Source organism: Phocoena phocoena, chromosome 21 (assembly GCF_963924675.1).
Source record: "Phocoena phocoena chromosome 21, mPhoPho1.1, whole genome shotgun sequence".
Classification (NCBI taxonomy): domain Eukaryota; kingdom Metazoa; phylum Chordata; class Mammalia; order Artiodactyla; family Phocoenidae; genus Phocoena; species Phocoena phocoena.
Window position 1 is genome coordinate 3,849,864 of NC_089239.1, and position 13,312 is coordinate 3,863,175.

The 13,312-nt window shown below is 55.5% G+C and overlaps 1 protein-coding gene across 1 annotated transcript in view; it reads left to right on the forward strand.

The window, feature by feature from the left end:
* Positions 1-9,014: 9,014 nt before the first annotated feature.
* The window catches only part of ANK1 (ankyrin 1), a 216,887-nt gene continuing 212,589 nt past the window's right edge, over positions 9,015-13,312 (forward strand). The window contains exon 1 of the mRNA XM_065899924.1: positions 9,015-9,140. Coding sequence (XP_065755996.1) covers positions 9,015-9,140 — 126 coding nt within the window. The remainder of the gene's footprint in view (positions 9,141-13,312) is intronic.

Consider the following 13,312-nt stretch of genomic DNA (forward strand, 5'->3'; position numbering starts at 1 on the left):
TGGGGAGACAGATGAGAAATAAAATACAGATTTAAAACTCACAGTGTGACCAATAAGTGATGACAGCTAAGGAGCAAAATATAAGCAGGAAAGGGAGCTATGAAGTGTGTGGTGTGGAGGGGATGAAATTTTAGGGGAAATGGTTAAAGAAGACTGGGATGGGCTTGAATTGTGTCTCCCCAGATTCATACGTTGAAATCCTACTTGCCAGCACGTCCCAATGTGACTGTATTTGGAGACGGGGCCTATAAAGAGCTAATTAAGTTAAAACGAGATCATTAGGGTGGGCCCTGATCCAGTGTGGCTCGTGACCTAATAAGGAGAGAAGATTGGGACACAGACGCACACAAGGACGATTGTGTGAGGACGCGGGGAGATGACCATCTACAAACCCAGGAGGGAGGCCTCAGAGGAAACCAGCCCTGCCGACACCTTGGCCTCAGACTTCTAGCCTCCAGATCAGCGAGACATCAATTTGTGTTCCTCAAGCCACTCGGTGTGTGGTACTTTGTTACGGCAGCTTTAGCGAACTCATACAAAGACCTCGCTGAGAAAGCAAGGGGACGAGCCAGCGGGGGGAGTGGGGAGGTGGACAAGCAGGTGCAAAGGCCCTGAGGCAGGGATATGCCCCGTGTGCCGGGACAGAGCAGCGGGGGGCTGGGCAGAGAGGTAGCAGGGGGTCCGGGGAGGTGGGCGGGGTTGGAGGGGAGCTCTGGCTTTTACTCCGAGATGGGAAACTGCTGGAGGGTTTTGGACAGAGAAGTGAGACATGCTCTGACCTACGTTTCAACAGAGGCGTTCCGGCTGCCGACTTGCAACTCAGACGTCAGGCCGGCGAGGGAGTTAGCAGGGGCACCACTCAGGAGGCGGGTCAGAGCTTCCGATGAGACATGACGGCAGCTTGCACGAGGGTGGGGTAGAGGGTTTGATAAAACGTGGCTGGATTCTGGCTGTATTTTGAAGGCAGAGCCGTTAGGCTTGGCTGACGAATCTCATGTAAAATGTGATAGAAAGAGAAGAGTGGAGAGCTCTGCAGTGTTTTTGTTCTGAGAGACTGTAAGGACGCAGCCGCCAGCGCCTGGGATGGAGCCGGGTGGGGGACAGCCCGGGGCTCGGTGTTCGGTGTGTTGAAGCCCCTGGCCTTAGAGAGGTGGTTAGAAATCCAGATGGAGACTGGTGTCCATCCAGGGGTGAGCGCGGCCTGAGGAACGACACGGGCGAAACTTCAGCCAAGAGGAATATTAAAATGGTCGATGAACACACAGAGGTGTGCACAGCTTCTCTAGTCATCGGAAAATGCAAAGTGAAACCACAGTAGGTGAGCACGGCTCGCTCACTGGAAGAGCTGAACTCAGAACCAAGGGCGATACCAAGTGCTGGCCAGGATGTGGAGGCCCCGGAATGCTCTTACATTGCCGGTGGGAACACAAGTCGGTACAACCACTTCGGAAAAGTGCTTGGCAGTACCCACCAAAGCAAAATACGTGTATGCCCGATGATCCGGCCGTTTCACTCCTGGGTCCACACCCAGCACAGATGCATATCTGTGCTTCTGTCCACCAAAAGGAACATAACGTGAGTGCTGTGTCCATAGCAGCTTTATTTATAGCGGCCTCGAAGCAGAAACAGCCCACGTGTATCGGCGTGACAATGGGTCAACTGCTGTACACTCACACTGTGGAGTATACTACACAGTAATGGCAAAGAGCCCACTCCTGATACACGCTGGAAACTTTCCTCAGGTTGATCTGAGTGGTGCTACACAGGGTGGACGGATTAAATCATCACGCAAGGGACGGACAGAGAATAGGGGCCATTGTTGCAATCCATCCCTACTTGCCAACTCCAAGCCTGCATTTTCACAGATCCCTAGGTGATTTGAATGGGCATCAAATTTGAGAACAGGTTTTGAAGAAAGACTCTGGCATCTAGTGGGCAATGGAACTGGGGGTGGAAAGGAGAGGAAGGGGCGAGCTCCATGGGACCTCAGGTTCCCAGCTTGAGTGATAGGTGGACGGTGGTGCTGTTACCTGGGAACTGAGATGCCAGAAGGCGTGATGACGGACGTGACCTCTGACGATGCTGCCTAGAAGGCTTGGGTCCACTACTTGTCTCCCAAGGGGAGAGATCAAAGCTGGAGTTAGAGACCCAGTGTTGTTGGAAAGTGGGTGCAGGTTGACACCAAGACTGGGATCATGGCGGGAGGAGTGCTAGACTGAAAGGGGCCAGGCAGGAGTTCTTATTAATGAGCCCTTAAAAGAGCGTTCAGGAGACAGGAGGGGAACCAGGCGAGAGCAGTGTCTTGGGAACTAGGGAAGTTTGCAACCAGGCCAAGTGCCAACAGGGAGTTAGTTTCAAGATAGAACTGTGGCTGTAGGTTCCGCAGTGCGAGGACAGAATTCAGGGTGAGGGACAAGGGATGGGGATGGAGTGACCGTGCTTTGGGGCAGCTTGGCCATGGAGGGAAGAGATGGTGGGCATGGCTTGTGGACAGGCACGCTGTGGATGTCTGCCGAGGGAAGGGGTGATTGAAGCCGTGTTTTCTGAGGAGGTGAGAAGGGATGAGATCCAGAGGATAAACCAGAGGAAGAGCATTGACAAGGGGGTGGGTTTAGACAAGTGCAAATGCTGAAGATGAGCAGGAAGCTGAGGATGGTCAACCTGGCGGTTTCTGTTTCTTCTGTGAAGTAGAAGACACTGGCATCTGCGGAGAGTGACAGGGGAGGACAGGCCTGGGGTGGAGGAGCAGACAGGAGGGTAGCAGACGGCATCTCCGCGGGCTCTGGGGGCCCAGTGCAGGGTGAGCGGATACATGAATTTTATTCCAGCGTTTTTGGAACGCCTTGGCTTTATGCTCTTTTACCTCTTCAAATCCCACTCTGGAAAACGCAGTGATTAAAATGGTAAGTCGCCTTCCTTTGTAAACCTTGGGCAGGAAATGAGGAATTCTTGAGCTCAATATTCACCTTTGCTATGAAATTCTGACATTATTTTGGACAAGCACAGGAGAGAAGTGAAAGCTCTCCTCAAATATTTGAAGGGACGTCACACGGAAGGAGGGTTTGAAGAGTCTCTGTGTCTGGCCAGAGGGCAGCACGGGGTCTGACGTGCGCACGCTCGGGGAGATGGTTTGGCCGGCCCTCGGGGGCAGGCCGTCCAGGGAGCGATGTGGCCTGGGAACACGAGAGTGAACAGAGAAATCCAGTGCTCGCGTTGGTCGGGAAATGGAAAGGCAGTTCCTTCGAATTCTGAGAGTCTCTGATTTTGAGCCCTTCCTGACTCAAACCTGAACTACACACCTGCAGGGGTGGCACTGGTCGGATGGTCGGGACAGCCTCTGTCTCCAGAGGGCTCAGGAGCTGCGAGGGGCTTGGTGGTACCTTCTTTCCTAAAAGAGATTAGGGCACAGGGACAGAACTGGAGAGACCTTCAAAACCCACTCTCCATCGAGGATGTCAGCCCTAACACCGCAGCAAAAACACAGACTCTAAAGATTGACTTTTTGTTTCAACCCTAGGTCCCGTGACTTACCAGCCATCGATCTGGAGCAAGTTACTCATTCTCGGTGCCTCAGTTTCCTCACCTGTAAAATGGTGATGGTGAAATGGCACCGCCCCACATGGAGTTGTTCTTACGGTCAAATGTGCTCAGAAGAATGCCTGGTGCACTCGGTATATTTTAGCTATTTATATTATTTAACGCAGGAGGCAGCTTTTATCTTGGGAAGCTTTATTAATTATTGACAATGTTTCTTTTAAGAACACAAATCGGTCCAGTTGCATAAACTCATAATAACAGAATGGGGTTGGGGGAACCAGTTGGAAATCTTAGGGAAGAAAGCAAAAATTAAAACATGGATCCCTTTCCCTCCACTTAACAGCAAAATTCAAAGGCTCCACTGAAATATAGAATTTACTTGAGTAATAATTGTCTCTGGGGAGAAAGAAAAAGAGGGGCTTCTAGGGACTGTCTCTTATGCTGGGGTTTCAACATGCATCTCACGCCGCCCTCCTGTACATCTGAGTGAACAGCCCGCGCTGACCGTGGGTGCACGCAGGACCCCGGGGAGCAAGGAGAAAAGGCAAGAAGAGCCCGAAGAGGGATCACAGCCCAGCACCGCCAGCTGGACAAGAGACGTGGGAGATGGCCCCCAGCGATGCTGTGCTCTGTGGGTTCTGCTTCTACAGCTTCAGAGGGATAGGCTGGCCCTTTGGTTGCCTGCCTGGAGATAGCATCACATGTGTCTAACTCAAGTAATTACTATTACTTCCGCACTGCGGGGGCCTGCTGAGTCACTGGCCAAACCAGTCTCCTGCTGCCTTCCTTTAGGTCAGCCTTGGAGTTAGGGAGCTTGCGTCTGAATTCTGACTCTGCCCATGAGGTGTATGACCTTGGGGAACTTAGGTAAACACACTCAGCCTCAGTTTCCTCATGTGGGAAACAGGGGTAACAAGGCTCTTGTTGCGAGCAGTAAATGTTACACAAATGACTCTCAGTGCCTCGCATAGCAAACCATTCATAAATGGGGACTCTTATCACTATCGTCTGTTGACATAGGAGTGTCTAGAAGGGTTATCTTCCGAACCCCATAGATGCCCGACACCGTCTGTCCTCTGACCAGGAGGGAGGAAGCCCTTCCAGCGGCCAAGGTGGCCGACCGACATCACCGTTTTCTCCAGTCTCTTCATCTGCTGGCGGAACTCAACGAGAGCCCGGCGGTCCCCTCTTCACCCCGCCCGTGTCCAGATCACCCTGTTGGAACAGATGCCTTCAGACAGCACAATCCCATTTTCTCCTTCTGCGTTTGCAATCTTCTCAATACAGAATAAGATCCAAGGGAACCACCTTACAAGTGACCCCTGGACATGGACCAGACTTTCATCTTGCCCCCCACAGAGATTTTGGAAATCCAGGGCCATCACTAGTGGTGATTTGGGGGAACCGAGGCAGCAGATCAATGACACCCACTGTTGATCAATGACAATGTTTCCCCTTTGCATCTCAGAGGGTTTGTGATTTGCTTTTGATCTTCAAAAGGCTCCTATAAGGATATGGATATATAAGAGAAATCAGGGTTCTGGAGCTGAAAATGGCCTTGGACACCAAATTGTCCAACTCATCGCCTTAAGAAACGGAGGTTCAGTGCGTCGCACTCTGGAACCAGACTGCTAGCATTCAAAATCTGCCTCCACTGTTGACTAGCTGTGTGACCTTGAGAGAGTTACTAAACCCCCGTGTGTCCAGTGTCCCCATCTGTAAAACGGCGGTAACTCCCGGTGCAGTGGAGGGGTTGAACGAAGGTCCGCTAGTTTTATTGCTGCAGGCAGACCTTGGAGATACTGTGGGTTCTGTTCCAGACCACCGCAGTAAAGCACATATGTCAATAAAGTGAGTCATCTGAAGTTTTTTGGTTTCCCAGTGCAAATAAAAGTTATGTGTACACTCTACTGTGGTCTATTAAGTGTGCAAAGGCATTACATCTTTTAAAATGTGCACACCTTAATTAAAAAACACTTTCTTGCTACAAAATGCTAACCATCACCTGACAACGCAGGGTTGCCACAAACCTTCACTTTGTAAAAAATGTATCTGGGAAGTGCAAGAAAGCGAAATGCAATAATACGAGGTAGCCTGTATTCCTTGAACCAGTACACAGTAGACTTGTTGATTTCTTCAACACACGTTTATTGAACCGCTACTATGGGCCAGGCACCATGCACAGTACTGACGATACAACGGTGGGCAAAACCATACACTGTTCCTTCCCTCATGGAACTTAACGTCTAGTGAGGAAGAAAGGCATCAGTGAAAACAGTCACACTCACATACAATTGCACCAGGGCAGGTGCTATGAAGGAGGCCCCGTGTGGGGCAAATGGGAAGGTAGAGTTGGTCAGGGGCTCCAGAAGGGCCCGTCCAGAAGCGCTTCCTTGAGGAAGTGATGACCACCTTGACGTCTGATGAGTGAGTTGGACTTAGCCAGCCTGGGGATGGTGTGGTGTGTGTGTGTGTGTGTGTGTGGTCAAACAGAACAGTCTGAGCAGAGGGCAGCAAGGACAAAGGCCCTGTGGAGGGACAGCACTGACCCCAAAGACTGCTGAGGCTGGAGCACTGGTACCAGGGCAGACCTGGGGTAAGACCCATAGGTAGGAGGAAGAGCCCAATCATTCAGGGCCTTGCAGGCCACACGAAAGATTTTCATCAGGACTTCCCTGGTGGCGCAGTGGTTGAGAATCTGCCTGCCAATGCAGGGGACACGGGTTCGAGCCCTGGTCCGGGAAGATCCCACATGCCGCAGAGCAACTAAGCCCGTGCGCCACAACTACTGAGCCTGTGCTCTAGAGCCCGCGAGCCACAACTACTGAAGACCTCGTGCCTGAAGCCCGTGCTCCTCAACAGGAGAAGCCACCGCCATGAGAAGCCCGTGCACCACAACGAATAGTAGCCTCTGCTCGCTGCAACTAGAGAAAGCCCGCGCGCAGCAATGAAGACACACTGCAGCCAAAAAAAGAAAAGAAATTAAAAAAGATTTTCATCTTCATGCTCGGAGCAAAAGAAGGATGGTGAGCTGAGACGTGACAACCACCAGCTCTGTGTTTTGAAAAGATTAGTATACCAAAACTCCTTCACTACCCCATCCAGGTCGGGACACACAGTTTTGAGGGCGTTAGCTCGCTGTGGCCCTCTTTGCCTGGCAAAGCAATAAAGCTATTCTTTTCTTTTTCACCCCCTTCCCCCCACCATCAGCAAAAGAAAAGAAAATATTAGTGTGACTGCAGTGTGGGGCATGGATTGTGGGTGACCAGAGCGGATGCAGGCATGATGGTAGGAGGCTGGGGGGCTCATGCCCCTGTGCCCCCCAGCGTCCTAGAGGTCTGGGCCGGAGACAAAATATGTGCTTTGTTGGCCAGGTGATTGCAGCCAGGGACACGGGTAGGCTGCCCTGGGGAGGGGGTCTACAGCCCCCTTGTACAGTACAGTAGCCACGAGTCACATGCAGCGCTTAAGTGACTAACACGTGCCTCCTCTGAATTTAGATGTGCTGAGTGTAAATTACACACTGAATTTTGAAGCCTTAGTCTAAAACAAGGTGAACTATCTCACTGATACTTTTGTATTGGTTGCATGTTGAAATAATATTTTAGATACACTGAATTGAATAAAATATATTATTAAAATTAATTTTACCAGTTTCTTTGAACTTTAAAAAAACGTGGCTCCTTGAAAATTTAAATTACATACGGGATTGGCGTTTGTGGCTCCCGTTGTGTTTCAGCTGGACAACGCTGAGTTATTGTGAGACGAGGAGAGGGTCCTTGACCAGTCCTGGGAAAGGACGGTGTTCAAAGGAAGGCTTCAGCCAGTACTTTTAAACTATTGGCAAGCAGCTAGGTGGAGAGGGTTGCCCGGGATAGGGAGATGGAAGGGGAGTGGGGAGGGTTGGGGAGGGAAGGTTCCAGAAGGAACTGAAGAGGAGGTGGCCGACTCAGCCGCTCCCCAAGTTTGTGCTGTCGGGGGGCCGGTGCCCAGCGTGGAGTCCTCTGAGCATCATTCCCCGCCCACAGTGCAGCCGACGCCTCCTCCGCAGGCTCTAGTCCGGCTGGTTAGTCTGCATCAAGCCCTCAGCTTAGGAGGGCCGAAAGAAGCAGACTGTTTCCCAGGAACTTCTCACCCACTCTTGAATATTGTCTTCCACCAGTCCCTCTCTAGCCCTCTGTGAACGAGGAGCTCCGTCCCCGCGGACGGGCCAGAAGTGGGTCGGGAGCGGCACGGGGCCGAGGGACAGGGGGTCGCGAGCCGGGGCCTCGGCCACGCGAGGGGGTGGGCGGATGAGCGCGAGGCCCCTTCCCCCTCCCGCAGCCTGGCTCTGTGGCCGGTGACCCGCACGGGCAGGGGTGCGGCTCTTTCCCGCTGCACACGGGCGTAGGTGCGGGAGGCCGGGAATGGGGGTTGGGCGGTGCCCGGCGCAGAGACCAGATCCACTCCCGACAAAAGACAGCCGAAGGAAAACTCTCTTCATCTCGGACGCGTTTTCTCTCTGTACCGGGAAAATATGCAAATGAAAGGCCCCCATAGTCTGACGGGGCAAATCAGCCCTAGGCGAGCGGCTGGGGGAACGGGCGCTTCCCGGGAGTCTGGCCACCGCGCCCCTCGGCGGGCGGGCGCCCGGGGCGGACGGCGGGGCGGGCTCGGGGGGCTGCGTCCCGGACCCCGCGGCCGCCGCCCCCGCCGCGGCCTCCTCGCCCCGCGATGCGGTCGCTTCCGCCGCCGCCTCCAGGCGCGCAGGTCCGCGGGGTGGCCTCGGCGCGGGGCCCGTCGCCCGCCGCAGCGTCCCCCCGGCCCCCGGCGCGGCGCTGCCGCCCGCAGGAGGGCCCTCCGAGGCGCCCCGGCAGCTCCGGGGAGCGCGGCGGCTTTGTTGCCGCGACCCGACGGCGCGGGGGCCGGTGCGTCTGGCGGCGGCGGCGGCGGCGGCGGCCCTGCAGTGGCGGAGCCCGGCCGGCCCGCGCGCCCGCAGCCGGGCGCTCGCAATGCGCCAGCGCGGGCGCCGAGCCTCGTCGGGCTGGCCGGGCCCCCCGGCCGCCAGCTGCCCCCGCGCAGCCCTGCGTTAACTGCTGAAGTCCGCCTCCTCCCCGCCGTTCGCCGCTCGCCGCAGTACGAGCCGCCTCCCCGCAGCCGCCGCAGGAGAGGGAGGGGACGGGGGGAGGGAGGGGGAGAGGGGAGGGAAGGGGAGGGGGGAGGCGGCGGCGGGGCCGAGCCCAGAGCCCGTCCCGGGCGCCGGCGAGGAGCTCCGGCCACGGCGGGAGGCGCCATCCGGGGGCCGCCTCGCCCTCCGCGCTTCTCGCGGCCGCGTCCCCCGCCGACCCGGCCGCCGCCTTCCCGCGGCGGGGAACGCCGCTCTCCGCTCCGCCGGCGCGCAGACTCCTTTTTTTCCTCCCCGGGAGGGTGTCGCCACCTGGATCGCCAAGTGTGAGGGGTCCGGGAGGCGGGGACCGAGCGGGGCACCGTGGCCGGCCATGGCTCAAGCGGCCAAACAGCTGAAGAAAATCAAAGACATCGAGGCGCAGGCCCTCCAGGAGCAGAAGGAGAAGGAGGAATCCAACAGGAAGCGGAGGAACCGCTCCCGTGAACGAAAGAAGAAGGTAAGGGGGGCGGCGGCGACAGCCCGGCGGTAGCGGCGCCCGGAGGAGGCTGCGGGGAGAAGCTGCTCGGTAGAGCCGGGAGCGGGGAGGGGCGCGGGGCCCCGGGGCCGGCCGAGTCGGAGCCGCCGGGTGGAGGGCGCGGGGCGGGAGGGGAGCGGGGAAGAGGCTTCGGTGCGGCCGGAGGAGGACAGGGCAGGAGGCTGGAAGGGCAGAGCGGGCGGCCCGGTGGCTGAGAGCGCGCGGAAGCCGGCCCGCCCGCTGCCCGCGCGGCCCCTTCAGCACCCTGGACAGACGCCGGCGGGCCAGCGCCGCGCCGCGCCGCGCCGCGCCGCGCCCGGAGGAACTTTTCCGGCCTCGGGCGGCGGCGGGATGCTGGGCTGCTCCGCTCCGGCGCGCCGCCTCACCGGGCTTTGCAGGGAAGCCCGTTTGGGGAAACGCGGCTCCGGGCTCCGAGGCTGCTCTGCCCTGCGCCTCGCCCTTGGTGACCCACTCTCGGGAGCGCGGAGGGCCTCGTTCCCGGGGCTCTGAATAGGGGTGGGGGCTCCTGCCCCTCCCCGACCCTCCTCGAGCCCAGGAAGCGCTTCCCAACCCTGTGTGCCCGGGGACAGAAGGGCTCGGCCCGGCGTCACTTGGCAACGTCTCCTGTTCTTGTCACTCAAGAGGAGCGGCGGATGGCCAGGAGGGGAAGTTCCCTTGGAAGTCGGGCGCGGGTGCTGTCCAGCCTGGCCCGAAGGCCTGCTCAGAGAACAGGTCTCCTCTCTGTGGAGGAGTCGGGGGACAAGACACCCCCCAGCGAAGGTCAAGACCCCTCAGGGCAACCGCTTGCTGTGTTCAGCGCTTCCCTTCTGGGTCTGGGGCCTTCCTACCCCCAACTCAAAGCACCTTTAGAAACACCTTTGGTGAGAGACACCTTCCCTTGTGAAGGGAGGGGGTTAGCTGACTGGGCCGGGGCTCCAGCAGAGGTGTTTTAGAGCCCCCTGTGCAGGAGGCCGGGAGTCCATGGATGCGGTTCTTTGGAGATTGGGCTGAACTAACTTCAGCTCCCGCAGAGCCATTTCAACCCGCGGACCTCAAGGCGGACCGCGGCCTGCAAGCCCTTCACTGGGGAACGGGGCCCCCGGGGTTCCAGGGCTGAGACTCTGGTCTTCCTCATTGAGAAGGAAACGTTTTTTCTTAAAATTGTCTCACTCTGAGAAAGAAGTTTGGAGCCTCTGCTTGACAGCCGGAGGGGGACAGGCTGCCTGTGGGTCAGGCTCCTCATACCAGGTTGGTCAGCAGGACCCACATCCAGCCTGTTCCTCGAGATGAGACCCAGGGGCAGAGATGTTCTCTGACCGTACCCAGAATAACCGGCGTGCTAGGCTTAGCCGTACCCCTTCCAAAGGCGGCCCTCCCCCCGACTCCCCCCGCCCGGAGTGCCGTCTCGTGTGTAAATAGTAGTTTCGCAAAGGCACCACCCCTTTAGCAGGACCTAAAAAGAAGCCTTCCCCAAACCGACGGGGAATCGGAGTTTGGGTTGGTGCCACTTAGAGAGAGAGTCCCATCAGGTCCTTCTGCTGGGTCTGAAATACCAGAGCCCATCTTGTGAGTCAGGCAGGGGGAAGTCTGGTTATATCTGACAGCGCTCACCCACTTCCTTGGCATGAATGTAAACTTCTTCTGAGGAAGGCGTGCTCTCTATTTCCATTCCTGTCTGGTGCTTTAGGAGCGAAGCCCATCCTCTCCCAAACTGCTCACTCTATGTTTTTATCCCACTTCTTGCTCCCCAGCTTCTTCCCTGGTGCTTCTGGCACTATAAATAATTTTTTCCTTTTTGGGGAGCCATAGTCAAAACAAAACTCTCCCTTTCTCTTCTGTCAATTCTTTCCATTCACTGTAACTCCCTTCAGTATAGCTCCGAATCCTGACTGCACGTAATACACACAATAGAAAAGCGGCAACTCCAGTATTCTTTTTGTTCCTTGATCTCAGTCTTTACATTTTTGGTGAACTTGATCTCCATGGTGAGTGCTGGATGATAATATATTCCCTTCCCCACCCCCTAGTTGTGTTATTTTGTTTTACTAGCTGGTCATACCATACTGCATCAGTAAGCGTTTGAAAATCTGCCATATACAGATTTTCCTTATTTTATGCAGTGTCCTGGGTGCTAGGATGGATCCAACAATAATAAGGACATCTTAATTCAAAGTGATAGTGATGATGTAAACTCTTAAATTCTTGGGGTGAGGGGCGATATGGTATGGGGTGAGGTGTGAGAGTGCTTGCTTTGAGTTTCATAATGATGGTGAGTACTTTTCGCCATTGGCCAGGTCTTGAGAGCCATCTTAGAGAGTGGAGTTAAAATTTATAGCAAAATACAAAATCACAAGAAAGTGGAAGGCCCTCAGGAGAAAGGTACGGGAGGTAGGGCAATGCAGAAAGCCTCTTTAGAGAAGGCAGAGGACGCTCGTGTAGGAGCTGGTTGAACAGATGGCCGAGGTGGGGCTGGGGGCCAGAGTGAAGGTTCATATAAGGTGAGGTCTACTGAAGACTCGTTATCTATGAGAAGTCATTTCCTTAAGGCAGAGTACATTAAGGTCAAGCAGCTGAGGACTCTACCCTGGTCACCCCAGACGTGGGGATGCTGTGGAACCACGCTCATTTCAGCAGGAAGCGAGAACTTCACACAGGCAGGTAGACATTTGATGCCAGTGAATTGGTGATTTGGGTGAATGTGTAGCTGAGCAAGGGAATTCTGGATTTACTAAAAGGAAAGGCGTTTGTCCCACGGGTAACCTACCTATCGTAGGGGACTAACTGAGCAGAACCGCATCCCTCCCCATTTGTAGAAATCATCGCGGTTGTAACTTCCACGGTGGTTGCAGCTTTTACAGTTGGTGGTATTCTGTGGGAAGGCGCTGGCTGACAGGTGCTGTGCAGCGGGGCTGGAGGCTGATGTTGTGACGCGCTGACTGACACAGATAGAAGCCACCTCGACTCAGGCAGTTGAGCTAAAGCTCTGGAGCTCGAGAAAGGCCTGCATCCTTCTGGGGCTTCGCTCAGTTTTCTGCCTGTTCAGCACACGTCCTCATCGGATGCTTGCTGTTGGAGCTGCAGTTTTTTGGGAAACAAAAATAAGAGCCAGGATTTATGATACTGACTGATGAGTCCCCTGCTTCTGAAGATGGGGTTGGAAGTAAATAAATTGCCAAGCATGTGTCAAGCAGGCATTTGCATTAAGGACGACAGCTTTCTAGGGCTGAGGAAGCCTTGGGCATAAGGATGTGTGTGCTTCTTCTGTTTACTCAGAGCTTGAGGTTGGGAGAGGAGGGTGGGGAGGCTGGAGAAAAGGTGAGGCCGGGGATGGATGAAGAAGAAGAAGGACAGCGTTAAAGAAAGGAGGAGAGGAGGAGGGGTGAGGGAGGCAGACAGGGAGGGAAGGGGGCTGACATCTCAGCCCTCCTTTAAGCGGTGACACTCAGCCTGCAGTGCCAGTAAGTTCCCTGGCGTAGCGTTTACTGAGCTCTCTCCTTTTCTCTTGTTCTGTCCCCCTCCTTCATCCTCTGATGTTGGGGAAGGAGGGGACCAGGCCCTGTACATAGCTCAGCACCCGACACACAGTGGGCATGCCATGAACGCGGGGGTCAGGTGCTTGAATGAGTGGGGTCGTACGTCTGTCTCTGTTCGCCTAGAGGTTTCTTGGTCGTAGGCTTGTGTTCAGATGTGTAATGCACTCTTTTGGGGGGCATCTGAAGAAAGCCTGACGCTTCTTTCTTTTCGAATCATTTGCAAACCAACAGAGATTTGTAGGCAGGCAGTGGAACCATCTGATTTTTTGGTGCGGCGAATTCTACCGAGCCTGTAGTTAGTTAGTTAGTTAGTTAGTTAGTTAGTTAGTTAGTTCCTTGCAGGGTCTCTACTGCACTAAATGACAAGTGCTTTTAGCCATTGGGAATAGCAGTGTTTGCACAGGACCCCAAGGAGCCGAGCAGAGGAGGGCGCAGGAAGAAAAAAAGCAAGCCCGGGAGCGGAAAGTGGCCGTCCCCACTTAGCTGTGCAGGCAGCGTTGTCAGCCCTGCCAGTCTCTGCAGCATCCCCGGAGGGCCCTCGGCCTTCCTCACATAGCTGGACCAGGCCCTGCTCCTGGGCTGCAGAGATGTCTTTGGTCGATCCAGTGACCAGGATCACAG